General features: G+C 41.7%; 1 protein-coding gene across 1 annotated transcript in view; it reads left to right on the forward strand.

Moving 5' to 3' along the window:
* LOC135202667 (BSD domain-containing protein 1-like) overlaps nt 1-13,108 on the forward strand; it is a 122,110-nt gene that overhangs the window by 24,976 nt on the left and 84,026 nt on the right. The window contains exon 2 of the mRNA XM_064232157.1: nt 10,763-10,814. Within this exon, the coding sequence (XP_064088227.1) occupies nt 10,763-10,814 (52 nt within the window). The remainder of the gene's footprint in view (nt 1-10,762; nt 10,815-13,108) is intronic.

Consider the following 13,108-nt stretch of genomic DNA (forward strand, 5'->3'; position numbering starts at 1 on the left):
CTTTAAGAAGGGAAAATGAAGATTCTCTCCTCCAAGCACCAGTAGGTGCCAGGCTCCTGGGATTTGTGGAAGCCTGGACACTGATAAATGCAGAAGCGTCATCTTTGGCGATCTTAAGGAGGGGATATCGTATCCCTTTCCTGAACACTCCTCCCCTAACGTCAATACCAAGGGAACTATCAGCCAAATACAAGGATCCTGTGCTGAGGGATACTCTTCGATCGATGGTGGAACAAATGTGGGACAAGAGAGCGATAGAATTGGTACGGGATCAACACTCCCCGGGGTTTTACAATCGCCTTTTTCTGGTTGCGAAAGCCTCGGGAGGCTGGAGACCAGTACTGGACGTCAGCTCTCTGAACAAATTTGTTCAGAAGGAGAAGTTCTCCATGGAGACTTCTGCTTCAGTCCTAGCGTCATTACGACAAGGAGATTGGATGGTGTCTCTAGATCTCCAGGACGCCTACTTTCACGTCCCGATCCACCTTCATCGAAGAAGTACCTCCCTCCGTTTCATGACGGGAGGAAGGATCTTTCAGTTCAGAGCCTTGTGTTTCGGCCTGTCCACAGCTCCTCAGGTCTTCACAAGCCTGATGAAGAATGTGGCGAGGTTTCTTCACCTCAAAGGAGTGAATGTCTCTATGTATCTAGACGACTGGCTCATCAGGGCCAGATCGGAGAGACAGTGCTTGGAGGACCTAAAGTTAACTCTGGATTTGATCAAAGCGTTGGGATTGCTTGTGAACCTCGAGAAGTCTCAGCTGACCCCCAGACAACCTAGTCTATCTGGGGATTCGGATGGATTCTCGGGGTTTTCGAGTTTTTCCTTCGCAAGAGAGAACCGCAAAAGGTTTGCGGATAATCTCTCTCTTCTTAGAGAAGCAACAAACGTCGGCGAGGGAATGGTTGAGCCTTCTGGGGACGCTTTCCTCGCTAGAACAATTCTTCCCTCTAGGAAGACTTCATATACGTCCGCTTCAATTCTTCCTCAAGAGGTCTTGGAGCTGGAAAACCGGACAACTGTCGGACGTTTTTCCCATTCCAGTGGAGATAAAGTCACACCTACAGTGGTGGTTGCTACCTCTGGAAGAGAACAAAGGGATCTCTCTAAGAACACAGAACCCAGACCTAGTGTTGTTCTCCGACGCGTCGAGACAGGTTGGGGAGCGACATTAGGCTCAGAAGAAGTGTCAGGCACCTGGGAACCAGCACAGGTTGTCTTGGCACATAAACTGCAAAGAGCTCTTCGCCGTACATCTGGCCTTGAAGAGCCTAGAACCTCTGGTGTCAAACAAGGTAGTGCAAGTAAACGTGGACAACACCACCGCACTTGCCTACATTCGAAAACAGGGAGGGACGCACTCCTCGTTCCTTTACGACTCACGAGGAGACCTATTACTTTGGACGTCTCACAGGAACATCTCCCTGCTGACAAGGTTCGTACAAGGGAGTAAGGAATGTGAGGGCGGACAGGCTCAGCAGGAGGAACCAGGTCCTTCATACAGAATGGACTCTACACGAGGAAGTGTGTCTCGATCTCTGGTCTCTGTGGGGAACTCCTCATGTGGATCTCTTTGCAACATTCATTTCAAAAGGCTCCCAGTGTTTTGCTCGGTCGTGGAAGATCCAAGAGCAATATGGTAGACGCCTTCCTGCTAAACTGGTCTCGAGTAGACGTTTATGCTTTTCCCCCATTCAAAATCCTGGGGTTAGTAATGAAAAAGTTTGTGGCGTCAAAGGAGACGAGGATGACGTTAATAGCCCCCTTTTGGCCGGCCCAGGAATGGTTCACGGAGGTGGTAGAGTGGATCGTAGACTTTCCAAGATCCCTACCAGGAAGGACGGATCTTCTCAGACAACCACACTTCAAGAGGTACCATCAAAACCTCCCCGCTCTCGCTCTGACTGCCTTTCGACTATCGAAAGACTTGTCAGAGCGAGAGGCTTTTCTCGCGAAGTGGCAAGCGCGATCGCGAGAGCACGCAGAACCTCCACTACGAAGGTATACCAATCGAAGTGGGAGGTATTCAGAAGGTGGTGTAGATCCAAGAAGTTTTGTCCTCCTCCACCCCCTACCTCTATAGCGGAAATTGCTGATTTCCTGCTATTCCTAAGATCTCATCTAGCCGTATCCACAATAAAGGGATCGAGAAGTATGCTCTCGGCTGTATCAGGAACAGGAGATTAGATCTGGCAAATAATAAAGATCTCCACGATCTCATAAGGTCTTTTGAGACTTCAAAGTCTAAGGAACCAGTACCTCCGAACTGGAACCTAGACGTAGTCCTCAAGTATCTGTCATCGGAAAGATTCGAACCTCCTCATCTGCATTGTTTAGGGACATACCAGAAAATGCATATTCCTGTTATCTTTAGCTACGGCAAAGAGAATTAGTGAATTGCATGCTCTGCAGGATAAAGTAGGATTCAAGGCAGGGAGACTCGGCTATTTGCTCGTTTAAGACCCCTGGTTTTTAGCGAAAAAACGAGAATCCCACGAATCCCTGGCCTAAGTCTTTCGAAGTCAAAGGACTGTCGAGTCTCGTAGGCAGAGAAGCAGAGAGGTCTCTATGCCCTGTTAGAGCTCTGAAGTTCTACCTTCAGAGAAAGCATCAGATGGGAGGTTCTAGACAAGGTCTTTGGTGCGCGGTAAAAGACCCCACAAGACTGATGTCCAAGAATGCGCTGGCATTCTTTGTAAGAAACGTCATTACAGACGCTCATAAGCCTGTCCTGACGAACAGTTACAACTGTTGAGAGTAAAAGCTCATGAAGTGAGAGCTATAGCGACGTCTCTCGTTTCATAAGAATATGTCGCTTAAAAACATCATAGATAGACATTTTGGAGATGCAACTCAGTATTTGCATCTCATTACTTGAAAGACGTGCGTGTGACATAGTGGAAAGGGAAGTTTTTGTTTTTTCTCGTAGGTTCCTTTTCGTATCGGCGGATACGATTTCTGGGGTACGGGGAGCCGACACCAATCCTTAAATGTATTAATACTGTTCTTCTTTTTGGATATGGTCGAGAGTCTCTTCGAACAATGGAGGACTTGGCTCGCACGGGCGGCCGTCTATGTTGTTCAGTAAGAGAATTCTTGTCATATCCAATTAGTTGAGTATAATTTTTTTTTGGAAAATTATGTATGTGTGCGTAGTGGTTTTGAGTTACGGTTGTGTGACGAGTTCGGGGATAACTCGTAACAATCCTTAGTTCTAACATATGGTTAGGATCAGGTGGTCGGGATTGGTTGTGTGCTCCTTCATAAGGTGTATTGTCATATAAGTGGATCAGCACCCATTGACAAAGTCCTTTAGGCTCTGCCGAGTAAGCGGATAAGACCCCATCGGCAGACCCACAAGAACTCTTGGCCATAGATCATATATCTCGCTAAAGTTTCTTGAGGTGATGCAGACTACGGGGCAAACACCCACGAAGTCTACCACCTATCAGGTAGGAACCAAGGTTTTATTTATACCTACAACATATGTTGTTTACCTGTCTATTCCATATAGAAGCTGTCTCTTACCTCCACCGAAGGGTGCCAATCAGCTATGTATATATCTGACAGGTAAGTGGATTGTATGAAAATGATATTGTTATGTTACAATAAAGTTTCATACATACTTACCTGGCAGATATATACAATTAAAGGCCCACCCAGCCTCCCCGCAGGAGACAGGTGGAAGAGAGAAAATATGATAGAAAACGGGGATGGTTCCTAGTCCTGCCACCCAGGGCAGGCCGGTAGATCACCTGACCTACCTGTAGCGAGTGGCGCGAAATTTGAATTTCTGTCGGGGACGACGGAGTCTTAGCTATGTATATATCCTGCCAGGTAAGTATGTATGAAACTTTATTGAACATAACAATATCATTTTTTCGACAAATTGTAATTTTTTTCTCCTTCTTCTGCTTCTTTTCTTAACCTTTTCCTGTAGCCATTTCTGTTCCTCCTTCAAGGTGTTCAATGGGGGTTCGGTCTTGGCTCAGATTCCTTGGAATTGCGAGCACTTGGATGGCAACAGTAGACTCCTGATGATTGTTCTGACGAGATTTGGCAGTCTTGCCGAGTGCTTAAATTCCTTAGAATTTCTGGTACTCTCTGAGCACTTCTATTCCTTGTAATCATGAGCGCTTGGAAGTCCGTAGAAGACCGCTCTGGGTGATAGTTTTTACGAGACTCGGGAGTCTTGCCAAGTGCTCAAATTCCTTGGAACTTTGAGAACTTGCCAAGGACTCAGATTTTTAGAATTGTGAGCACTTGGCCGTTGTTATATCACTGCCCGCGATTTTACAGAATCTAACGCGTTTCTCAACCAGAATGGGTGTGTTTACTCTGCAGTCTGGTTTAGAAACACAATGAGAGAAGTGCTTGGTGAGGTTCCATCCTTGTGTCTTGGATCTTAGGACCTTGGATCTTAGGGTCCAAGTAGTAGGATAGCAGACACAAAATCCCTCTTTGAATTTTCTTCTTGAGGGGCTTCGGCCTCAAAGGAGACTAGTGCATATGAAGGAATGTGATAGTTCTAAGCAAACAAGTACTGCCCACAGTCATGTTAAGTGACCTACTCATCCCGCTCAGCTCTGTCAGGGAGAACTATCTGCTTTCCTCAGGTTGGTGCTTTGCCGTGGCATAAGCACTCTCCTTCCCTGTGTTGCAGTTATCACAAGTTGATGATCGCCCATGATCTGCCCCTTCTGCTGGTTCTTCTAGCAGGACAGGTAGGAATGCCCTTTCTCCTTACCTGTTCTCTTGACCCCCTCGGTTGTTCTGAGAGGTGCAAGGCAGACAAGGAGAAATGTGATGAGTTTGTCCCTTTTCAGAATCCGGCTACAAGGATTAGTATATCGAGATCGATCCCTGGATTGTCTTGTCATACAGTGGACCCCCTATATTTGCGTTCTTCGGTTTCGCGGACTCACACATTCGTGGATTTCTCTCTGGAACATTTCCCCCCATTATTCGTGGGAAATGGCTTATTTGCGGTATTTTTCTATAAGAAATATCCACAAATTCCCGTTTTTTTATCTATTTCATCATAAAATGCACTTTTTTTATAAAACTATTAAAAAAACCAGTTATAAAAATTTTTAGTGGGTTTATCTTGAGTTTAAACTAACAAAATAGGAGGTTTTAAACATTTTATACGGGTTCCAACTACTAGTTGCGGGTTCTAACCTATTGCAGAGGGGTCTGATATGCATCCTCTGCAAATATGGGGGGACCACAGTGTTCCCCCCGTATTTGCGGGGGATGTGTACCAGACACTCCGTTGAATAGTTAGAACCCACGAATGTTTGGAACCCCTATAAAAATGCAAAAAACAGCCTATTTTGTTTGTTAAAACTCAAGAAAAACCCACTAAAAATGTTATACTCAGTTTTTTTAATAGTTTTATCACAAAAAGTGCATTTTATGATGAAATTGATAAAAAAATGGGAACTTGTGGATATTTTTCATAGAAAAATACTGTGAATGTGCAAATTTTCCACAAATAATGCGGGGAAACGTTTCCGACAGAAATCCATGAATGTGTGAGTCTGCGAATCCAGAGAACGTGAATACGGGGGGTCCACTGTACTTAGAACCCCCTCTAAAATACTTTATAACTGCCTATCTTGAAAGTTCAAATACCAAATGTATATCCTTCTAATATATCTATTGAATGCTTTTGTTATCTTTTTGGTTAGGACTGTTGCTGATTTCATAGATGAGAAATGCCAGTTCCCTTCCTGCTACCTCATCGATTGCGAATCTGCTAGACACGCCAAATTACGCCACCTTTTTCCCGCAGTTGGAACTTACTGCCATCTTGTTCTGATTTATATTATTACACTTGATAAACTAACTTAGAAGACGCTTTATCCTACTATTTTCACACTAATCTTATCACCGATAGTTCACGAACACTTCTAGATATTTCTCAAATTCTAGTCGTATGTTAAACTTGTGATATCTGTTGATTATTGTGACTTCACGCGGGTACGTCTCACCAAGCAAGATGGCTACTACGAGAGAGATATAGAGGAGAGAGAGGAGGAGAGAGAGAGAGGAGAGAGAGAGAGAGACGAGGAGAGAGAGAGAGAGAGAGAGAGAGAGAGAGAGAGAGAGAGAGAGAGAGAGAGAGAGAGAGAGAGAGAGAGCTCACCCTCCCCCCTCACTTCACAACTTCAAGGGAAAAAGATGCAGGATGAATTCTATTTCTTTGATTTTTTTTAAATAACTTACTTTAGAAATGCATAAATATTGTAATAACAGTTTGTTATTATTATTATAATTATTATTATTTGTGTATGCTGGAAACAAACCTTCTTTCAAGCATGGAAGAGTTTACAGAGTTTATTTTATACAGAATTCTCTCAATTCTTATAATGTCTTGCTTCTGTGGCACACTGGTATTTATAAGCAGCTGTCCGATGTTCATCATACTTTCAGTCATCAACGGAATTTCGGGCTGGTGTTATCAAAGACAGTGGGTCAGGGAGAGATTAAGAGTCAGCAACAGGTATTCAGGTGTCTCGAAGTTCGGGAACAGGCTGTAGTCACCAGGGGTCAATCCGTATTTCTTGAGATTCTTTCACGTTTTTTAGAGGATGCCTACATGTTTCGGCCACCTTGTTTTGGCCATCATTGGGACGGGATCGCTTTGTGCAATATAACCAGTCCATGTCTGGATTGTCGCTCCTGGACTGTTGTGCAGTGGAAGAACGTCTATAAAAAGAGGTAGCATGCAGGAATCGACACATCCATATTGGGAAGGATTCCCTCCTCAAGTGGACGCTTTTGCTTCCCCTTCTTCCAGACTTATTCCTTCTGCTTTCTCATCCATTGATGCTTTGTCTCCTTTCTTTTCTTCCATTGATTCTTTGAAAGTATCGGGAAATTGCTCAGGGTGATATTTTGTTTATTGCTGCCCTCTCTCTTGTCAGGGGGTGATGTGGTCCCTTTGGGGAGGGAGGAGGCAGCACCGTATGGTTCCTTTGTTTCATGGTCCAATAGGCACAAGATGTCTGTGTGGGCATCCTTAGGCCTTCCAGGGGTTCCCCCCTTGGAAAGCCTAATGTCCCATTTTATGTCTGCATGCCTTCCAGCAGTGGCTCCCCCCAGCAGTCCCATCTCCTCACGGTGTCCACAACTTTGGGTCATGTATGCTGCTACCTGGCAAGATGCCATTATTAACTGCGCTTCATCCTAGGTCACCTGTCATCTTTCCATCAACGAGGCCATTGACTCGGGCTCAAAGTCTGACACACCTTGTGATGTCACTCCCAGTGTCGTCTCTGCCTGTAATGTCAGTATCAGTGATGGCACTCTCTGCCTGTTGCCGTGTCATCACATCCAGCTGCCACCATCATCTTTGACAGTTGGCAATCCATTGGAGGTTTTTGTGCAGGCTGTGGTGGACAAACTGGACTGTTTTTTGAGAGAGGTACAGTAGTAAAAAACTGGACTGTTTTTAAAGAGAGGTACAGTAGTACTCCTAAGAAGAAATGGTGTTGATCTCCCTTTTCGTCTTCGTCGTCCTCATGGTCATCTTTGTCTTCATCCTCTCCTTCACCTTTGTCTCCTCTTCCTTGGTCTCGAGTTAGATGTTGGAGGATTTTGAGGACTTAGTCGCTTCACCTTCTAGGAGCCTGAGAACTGTGTTGTCTTCTCCACATGGACGGGCGGGGTTCTTTCTCTCGTGTTCAAGTTCCTTTGGAAGATGAACATCGCCCTTCTTCTCAGAAGTCTCTTGTTTATTCTATGTTGCATCAACCTGTTCGAGTTCTCCATATGGATGACAAGGCTCCAATCGAGAAGTCTAAGGTGGTGGTCCCTCTGGTTAGCATTTCTGTTACTTCAACACCTTCGAGACATTCTTCTCCTCGTTTCAAGTCTTGTTCGCCTGCTAAGTCCAGGATATCCTCGCCTGTTGCTCACGTCCACGGACGTGTTTTAGGTGACGGCCGTGATGTTGTTGACAGATGTGTCCCTCGTGGCGGACGTGCTTCTACGGCTATTCATGGTTGTGAGAGAGGTCATCTTTCTACAGTTTCCAAGAAACTAAGGCATTCTTTGTTTTGTTCTCCTAGGAGGTCCTATGTTCATTGTTTGCTTCCAGAGTCAGTGGTTGTGACTCGTCAAGGTGTAGGTATCGTGCTTCTGCTTCTTGTTCTCCCAGATGGTGTCACCTACATTGTTCATCCTCGCGCATCTGTGTACATGATTCCTCTCAGTTAGAGACAGGTGTATGTGCTTGTTCCTTCGTTTGTGGACATGATTCTTTGAGGGGAGTATGTGACGATGTTAGCTTTGAGGAGGAGCTCTCCAGTGGCCGTAGGAAGTGATAGGGATCTTTCTGTTCCTTCTATGCAGGATACAGAGGATTGGGAGAGTCAGGAGTTTCTTCCTACATGGAGCATGGAGGTTATTGATCTTATTTATGAGGACAATACTGGCAGTCTCCGTTTATCGGTGGGAATTCCATTCTTGGCAGGGTGCTGATAAGTGAAAATGGCCATTAACCAAAACTCGGCAATTTATGGCACTTAAAGTGCCAATAACTGGTTAATGGCGCTGATAATTGTTTAATAGCACCTCTGTTAGGTATTTTATGGTGCCATAACTCTATTATCAGCGCCGTACAGGAACTGTGTGTTGATGGGCACCATAAATCACTGATTTTATGATGCCAGACAAGCACCGTTATACAGGGTCGCCGTTGACTGAATCTGCCGGTAACTGCCTGCAATCTTTTTTATGAGTACTGAGACTCCGTCTTCAGTGACTCCTACAGACATAGAGGCCTTGCTTGGACCAAAGAAGAATAGGAATACTTCATTTGAGTTGCCATGTTCAGGACATGCTAACTCGATTTTGCAGTATGTGAATTCTTTGGTTTTGGGACGGAACAATTCTCTCCATTCCAACAGGTCTTTCAAACTTCAAACTTCTTCCCCCTTGTCTTATTCGGCATAAGAAGTATTACTACTTGTACAGCTGATGAATAGGTAGGTCAGCTCGGATGTGATTCGTCTAAAGCCTGGATTGACCCTAGGTCAAATGAGGGCTGAGGGCCATTCGTTAACTTTTCAAGAAGCTTTTAGTACTTTAGAGGCGACTGCCTTTTCTGTCTTTCAGACTGTTACATAACTGAACTTGTGGTCATCATTAGTGGCTAGGATAGGATCATCCCATTCTGTGAGAGGATCTGTCAGTGCCCCTTATATTTGGTAAGGTTACTTCAGTCTGGTATGAAGGCCATTTTTTACCTGGGCCATCCTATAATAGATTCACTTCACCTGTGCATCTCATGCCCAGTGCCATTTCTTACGATGCTCCTGATTGGCTGTTGATAAGCCAATCACAGGGCTGGAAACTCTGTCTTTCTCGGGAGTTCACATAGGCACCATCTATGTACGTTTTGACCTCTTTCAAAAATTATAACTCTCATTACACCTCAGTTTTACTTGCAGAGAAATAGTTTCCCAATTGCATCACCAAACATGAAGAAAATTGTAATACATATGTAATAAAAAGGAATACTGAGAGGGATATAGGAGGACTGATTGTAGAAAGAAAAATCAATGGGATGAATAAATTTCCTCCATAAGGTATCAATATCTAAGTAACGATTTTTCCATATAGAGATTTTCACCATAAGATATAAAAGGGTGACGGTGATAATGATGGTGACGATAATGAAGTCTTAATATTCTTTTTCCCCATAAGAATTCTTCTATTCAGGGGTGGTGATCATGAGATTGTGTCAAAGATGCTAAAGAGCATCCTCTGTCTTAAGTTTCTTGTTGCAGAGAGAGAAAAAAAAGAGAGGTCTAACCTTGATCTTCCCTAAGTAAAAAAATGGTAAACCACTACTTCCTGCTTCAGAGACCACTCTAACCATAGGTCTTTACTCCATTGTTTGGAATATCAGTCAACACAATCCTCCTGCTTACTATGAGCTCCACAGAGGTATTAACTGCACACTGGTGCATTCCAACTGTTGAAGAAAGCAGCTGGCAGCAGAAAGGATTTTTCATCTCCAATAAACAATTCTGAGACAGTGAATAGAAGGCTTCTAGAATCCGTGACCAAGACGATGCTTAAAGGGGGCCTGAGCTCGGTCAAAGACCAAACATCCACCACATATATGCAGGAGTTGCCAGATGCCACAGATTCCTTGTTTTTACAATCTTTGATTGTTTTTACCAGTTTCCAGCAAGCACTAGAAGATTTATCCTATTGTGAAGACCAAAGATTTGTTAGCCATGGAAAATACATATTGTTTAAAAAATTTGTCATTTTATTCCTTATAAAATTTCTTTTTTCTTAATGTATTTGGGTTTCTGGAACACATTGGTTGTATTGACATTATTCCCTATGGGAATTATTGATTTGAGTTTTGTACGTTTCAGACTTCATCAGATGTTCTGGAATGGATTATGTATGAAAACCGAGGTTCCACTGCATGGTTGCTTTTATGTACATACTTGGAATACCATACTTTTATTGAGAAGTCAGAAACAGTTTAGATTATTAATTATTTTATGAATGTGCTTAATTATTCTTAGTTACCCATTTTCAATACTCTTCATTGTAGTACTGGGAAGTCCGTATGAAATCTCTTGAGTTGCTGTTGATGGAATTACCTTTTGTGGAATGTATTTTATTTATGGTGAGTGATGTTTTCGATCAGTCATTTGTCCTGTGCGTAACTCTTAGATATTGAGGGTTTGAATAGAGTTTATATTAAACATTTATTTATTTCAACAGAGGCAGAGGTGAAGGAAGCTGGTGGGGCTGGTTCCAGAGTGCTAGAGACAAGGTAATGTAGCCTGGCAACCCTAATTGTCAGATAAATTTTCATACAATTTGTTTTGCCTTGAGTATCTCCCTACTTCTTAGTATAGTATAGTATATCACACCAGGGCTTTTGGTTAAAAACTTTATAGAAAAATGAGAATCCATACAGTTTCAGTAAGCTGCAAAATTTCCAAAAACAGATTTCTTTCAACTTCTCATTAGAGAGCAGCTGTGCTGCAGATTTCAGAAGTTCATAATTCTATAGGCATAGTAATGATATGTAGCAAAATGGTTGAGTTATCCTTAATGAATATCAGTTTTATGCAGATTGGTATTTGGGTTATCTGTAATGAATATCAGTGTTATGCAACAATCACATACAAAGTAAACATACAAACTCCTGTATATCTTACGAGATAGCTTCTCGTATTTTCATTTTTGGTAAGCGAAAGCCAAAGCGGAAGGCAAACTAAGTCTGGTAACACATTCTTTCCCACTCTCTCTGTCTCTCTCTCGCCATCAACAACCCCCCCAACCCCCTCTCTCTCTCTCTCTCTCCAACAACCTCCATTTCATCAGGTCATCAAATCAGAGTCAGAGCTACAAAAATATATGTTTATTCAAAGTAAAGTACTAACTGAATAACTCAGATTCTTACAGGATAATTAATGGAATGATAACTCATATTTCAAGTAACTTAGATAACCCCCGGTAAATAATAGTCTTAACCCTCTTACGCCGGAGCGGTAAATAAAAAATTGTCTCCTGTATGCCGGAGGGGTTTCGGAGTGAGCGCGGAAGCAGAAAAAATATTATTTAAAAAAAATCACATCGCGCTTAGTTTTCAAGATTAAGAGTTTATTTTTGGCTCCTTTTTTTTTTCATTGCCTGAAGTTTAGTATGCAACCATCAGAAATGAAAAAAATTATCATTATCATATATGTATAAATAATGCGATATATGATAGCGCAAAAACAAAATTTCATATATAATTGTATTCAAATCGCGCTGTGCGCAAAACGGTTAAAGGTAACAAGTTACTTTTTATTCGTTGTAATGTACACTAAATTGTGATCATTTTGGTATATAACACATTGTAAAACGATAAAAGCAACACAGAGAAAATATTATCATAATATAATGCATGAATTCGTAACGCGCGTACGTAAACAAATATTTTTTTCAAAAATTCACCATAAATCTAAATATTGTCCTAGAGACTTCCAATTTCTTTCAAAATGAAGACAAATGATTGAATATTATTATACTGTAAGAGTATTAGCTTACAATTGCATTTTTCGACCATATCTGACGAGTTAAAGTTGACCGAATGTCGAATTTTTTTATTATATATTTTTTATATGCAATTATTTCGGAAATAAGAAAAGCTACAATTTTCAAATATTTTTCGTTTTATTCTACATAAAATTGCGCACATTTTCATATATAAAATTCTATGAAATGCCTAATATGAAACGGAGCAAATATTCCGAGAATGGGATGTACGCATTTCGGAGATTTGTGGCGGAGAATCCGCGCGCGGAGGGAAGGAAAGATTTTTTTTTAAATTCACCATAAATCTAAATATTTTGCTAGAGACTTCGAATTTGTTTCAAGATGAAGATAAATGACTGAATATTACTAGACTGTAAGAGTTCTTAGCTTACAATTGCGTTTTTTGACCATTTCGGTAGAGTCAAAGTTGACCGAACGTGGTTTTTTTTTCTTTTTATCGTGGTTTATATGCAAATATTTCAAAAATGAGAAAAGCTACAACCTTCAATTATTTTTTGTTGTATTCTACATGAAATTGCGCACATTTTCATATATAAACTTTATGTAACGGCTAATTTAAAAGGGTGCAAATATTACCACAATCGCACGTATGATTTTTTCGGAAGAGTTACCGCGCGGACGTAAAGAAAATGTTATTTTTTTCATAAATTCACCATAAATCGAAATATTGTGCTACAGACTTCCGATTTGTTGCAAAATGAAGGTAAATGCTTGAATATTACTAAAATATAAGCGTTTTAGCTTACAATTGCGTTTTTCGACCATTTCGGTAGAGTCAATTTTGACCGAAGGTTGAAATTTTGGCAATTATCGTTATTTATATGAAAATATCTCAAAACTGATAAAAGTTACAACCATGGGTTGTTTTTAGTTGTATTGTGCATGAAATTGCGCACATTTCCATATATAAAACTTTATAAAACGGCTAATTTTAAAATGGTGCAAACATTACCACAATCGCATGTATGATTATTTTCAGAAGAGTTACCGCGCGGACGTAAGGAAAAAGTTTTTTCATAA

This window comes from Macrobrachium nipponense, chromosome 24 (assembly GCF_015104395.2).
Source record: "Macrobrachium nipponense isolate FS-2020 chromosome 24, ASM1510439v2, whole genome shotgun sequence".
Taxonomy (NCBI): domain Eukaryota; kingdom Metazoa; phylum Arthropoda; class Malacostraca; order Decapoda; family Palaemonidae; genus Macrobrachium; species Macrobrachium nipponense.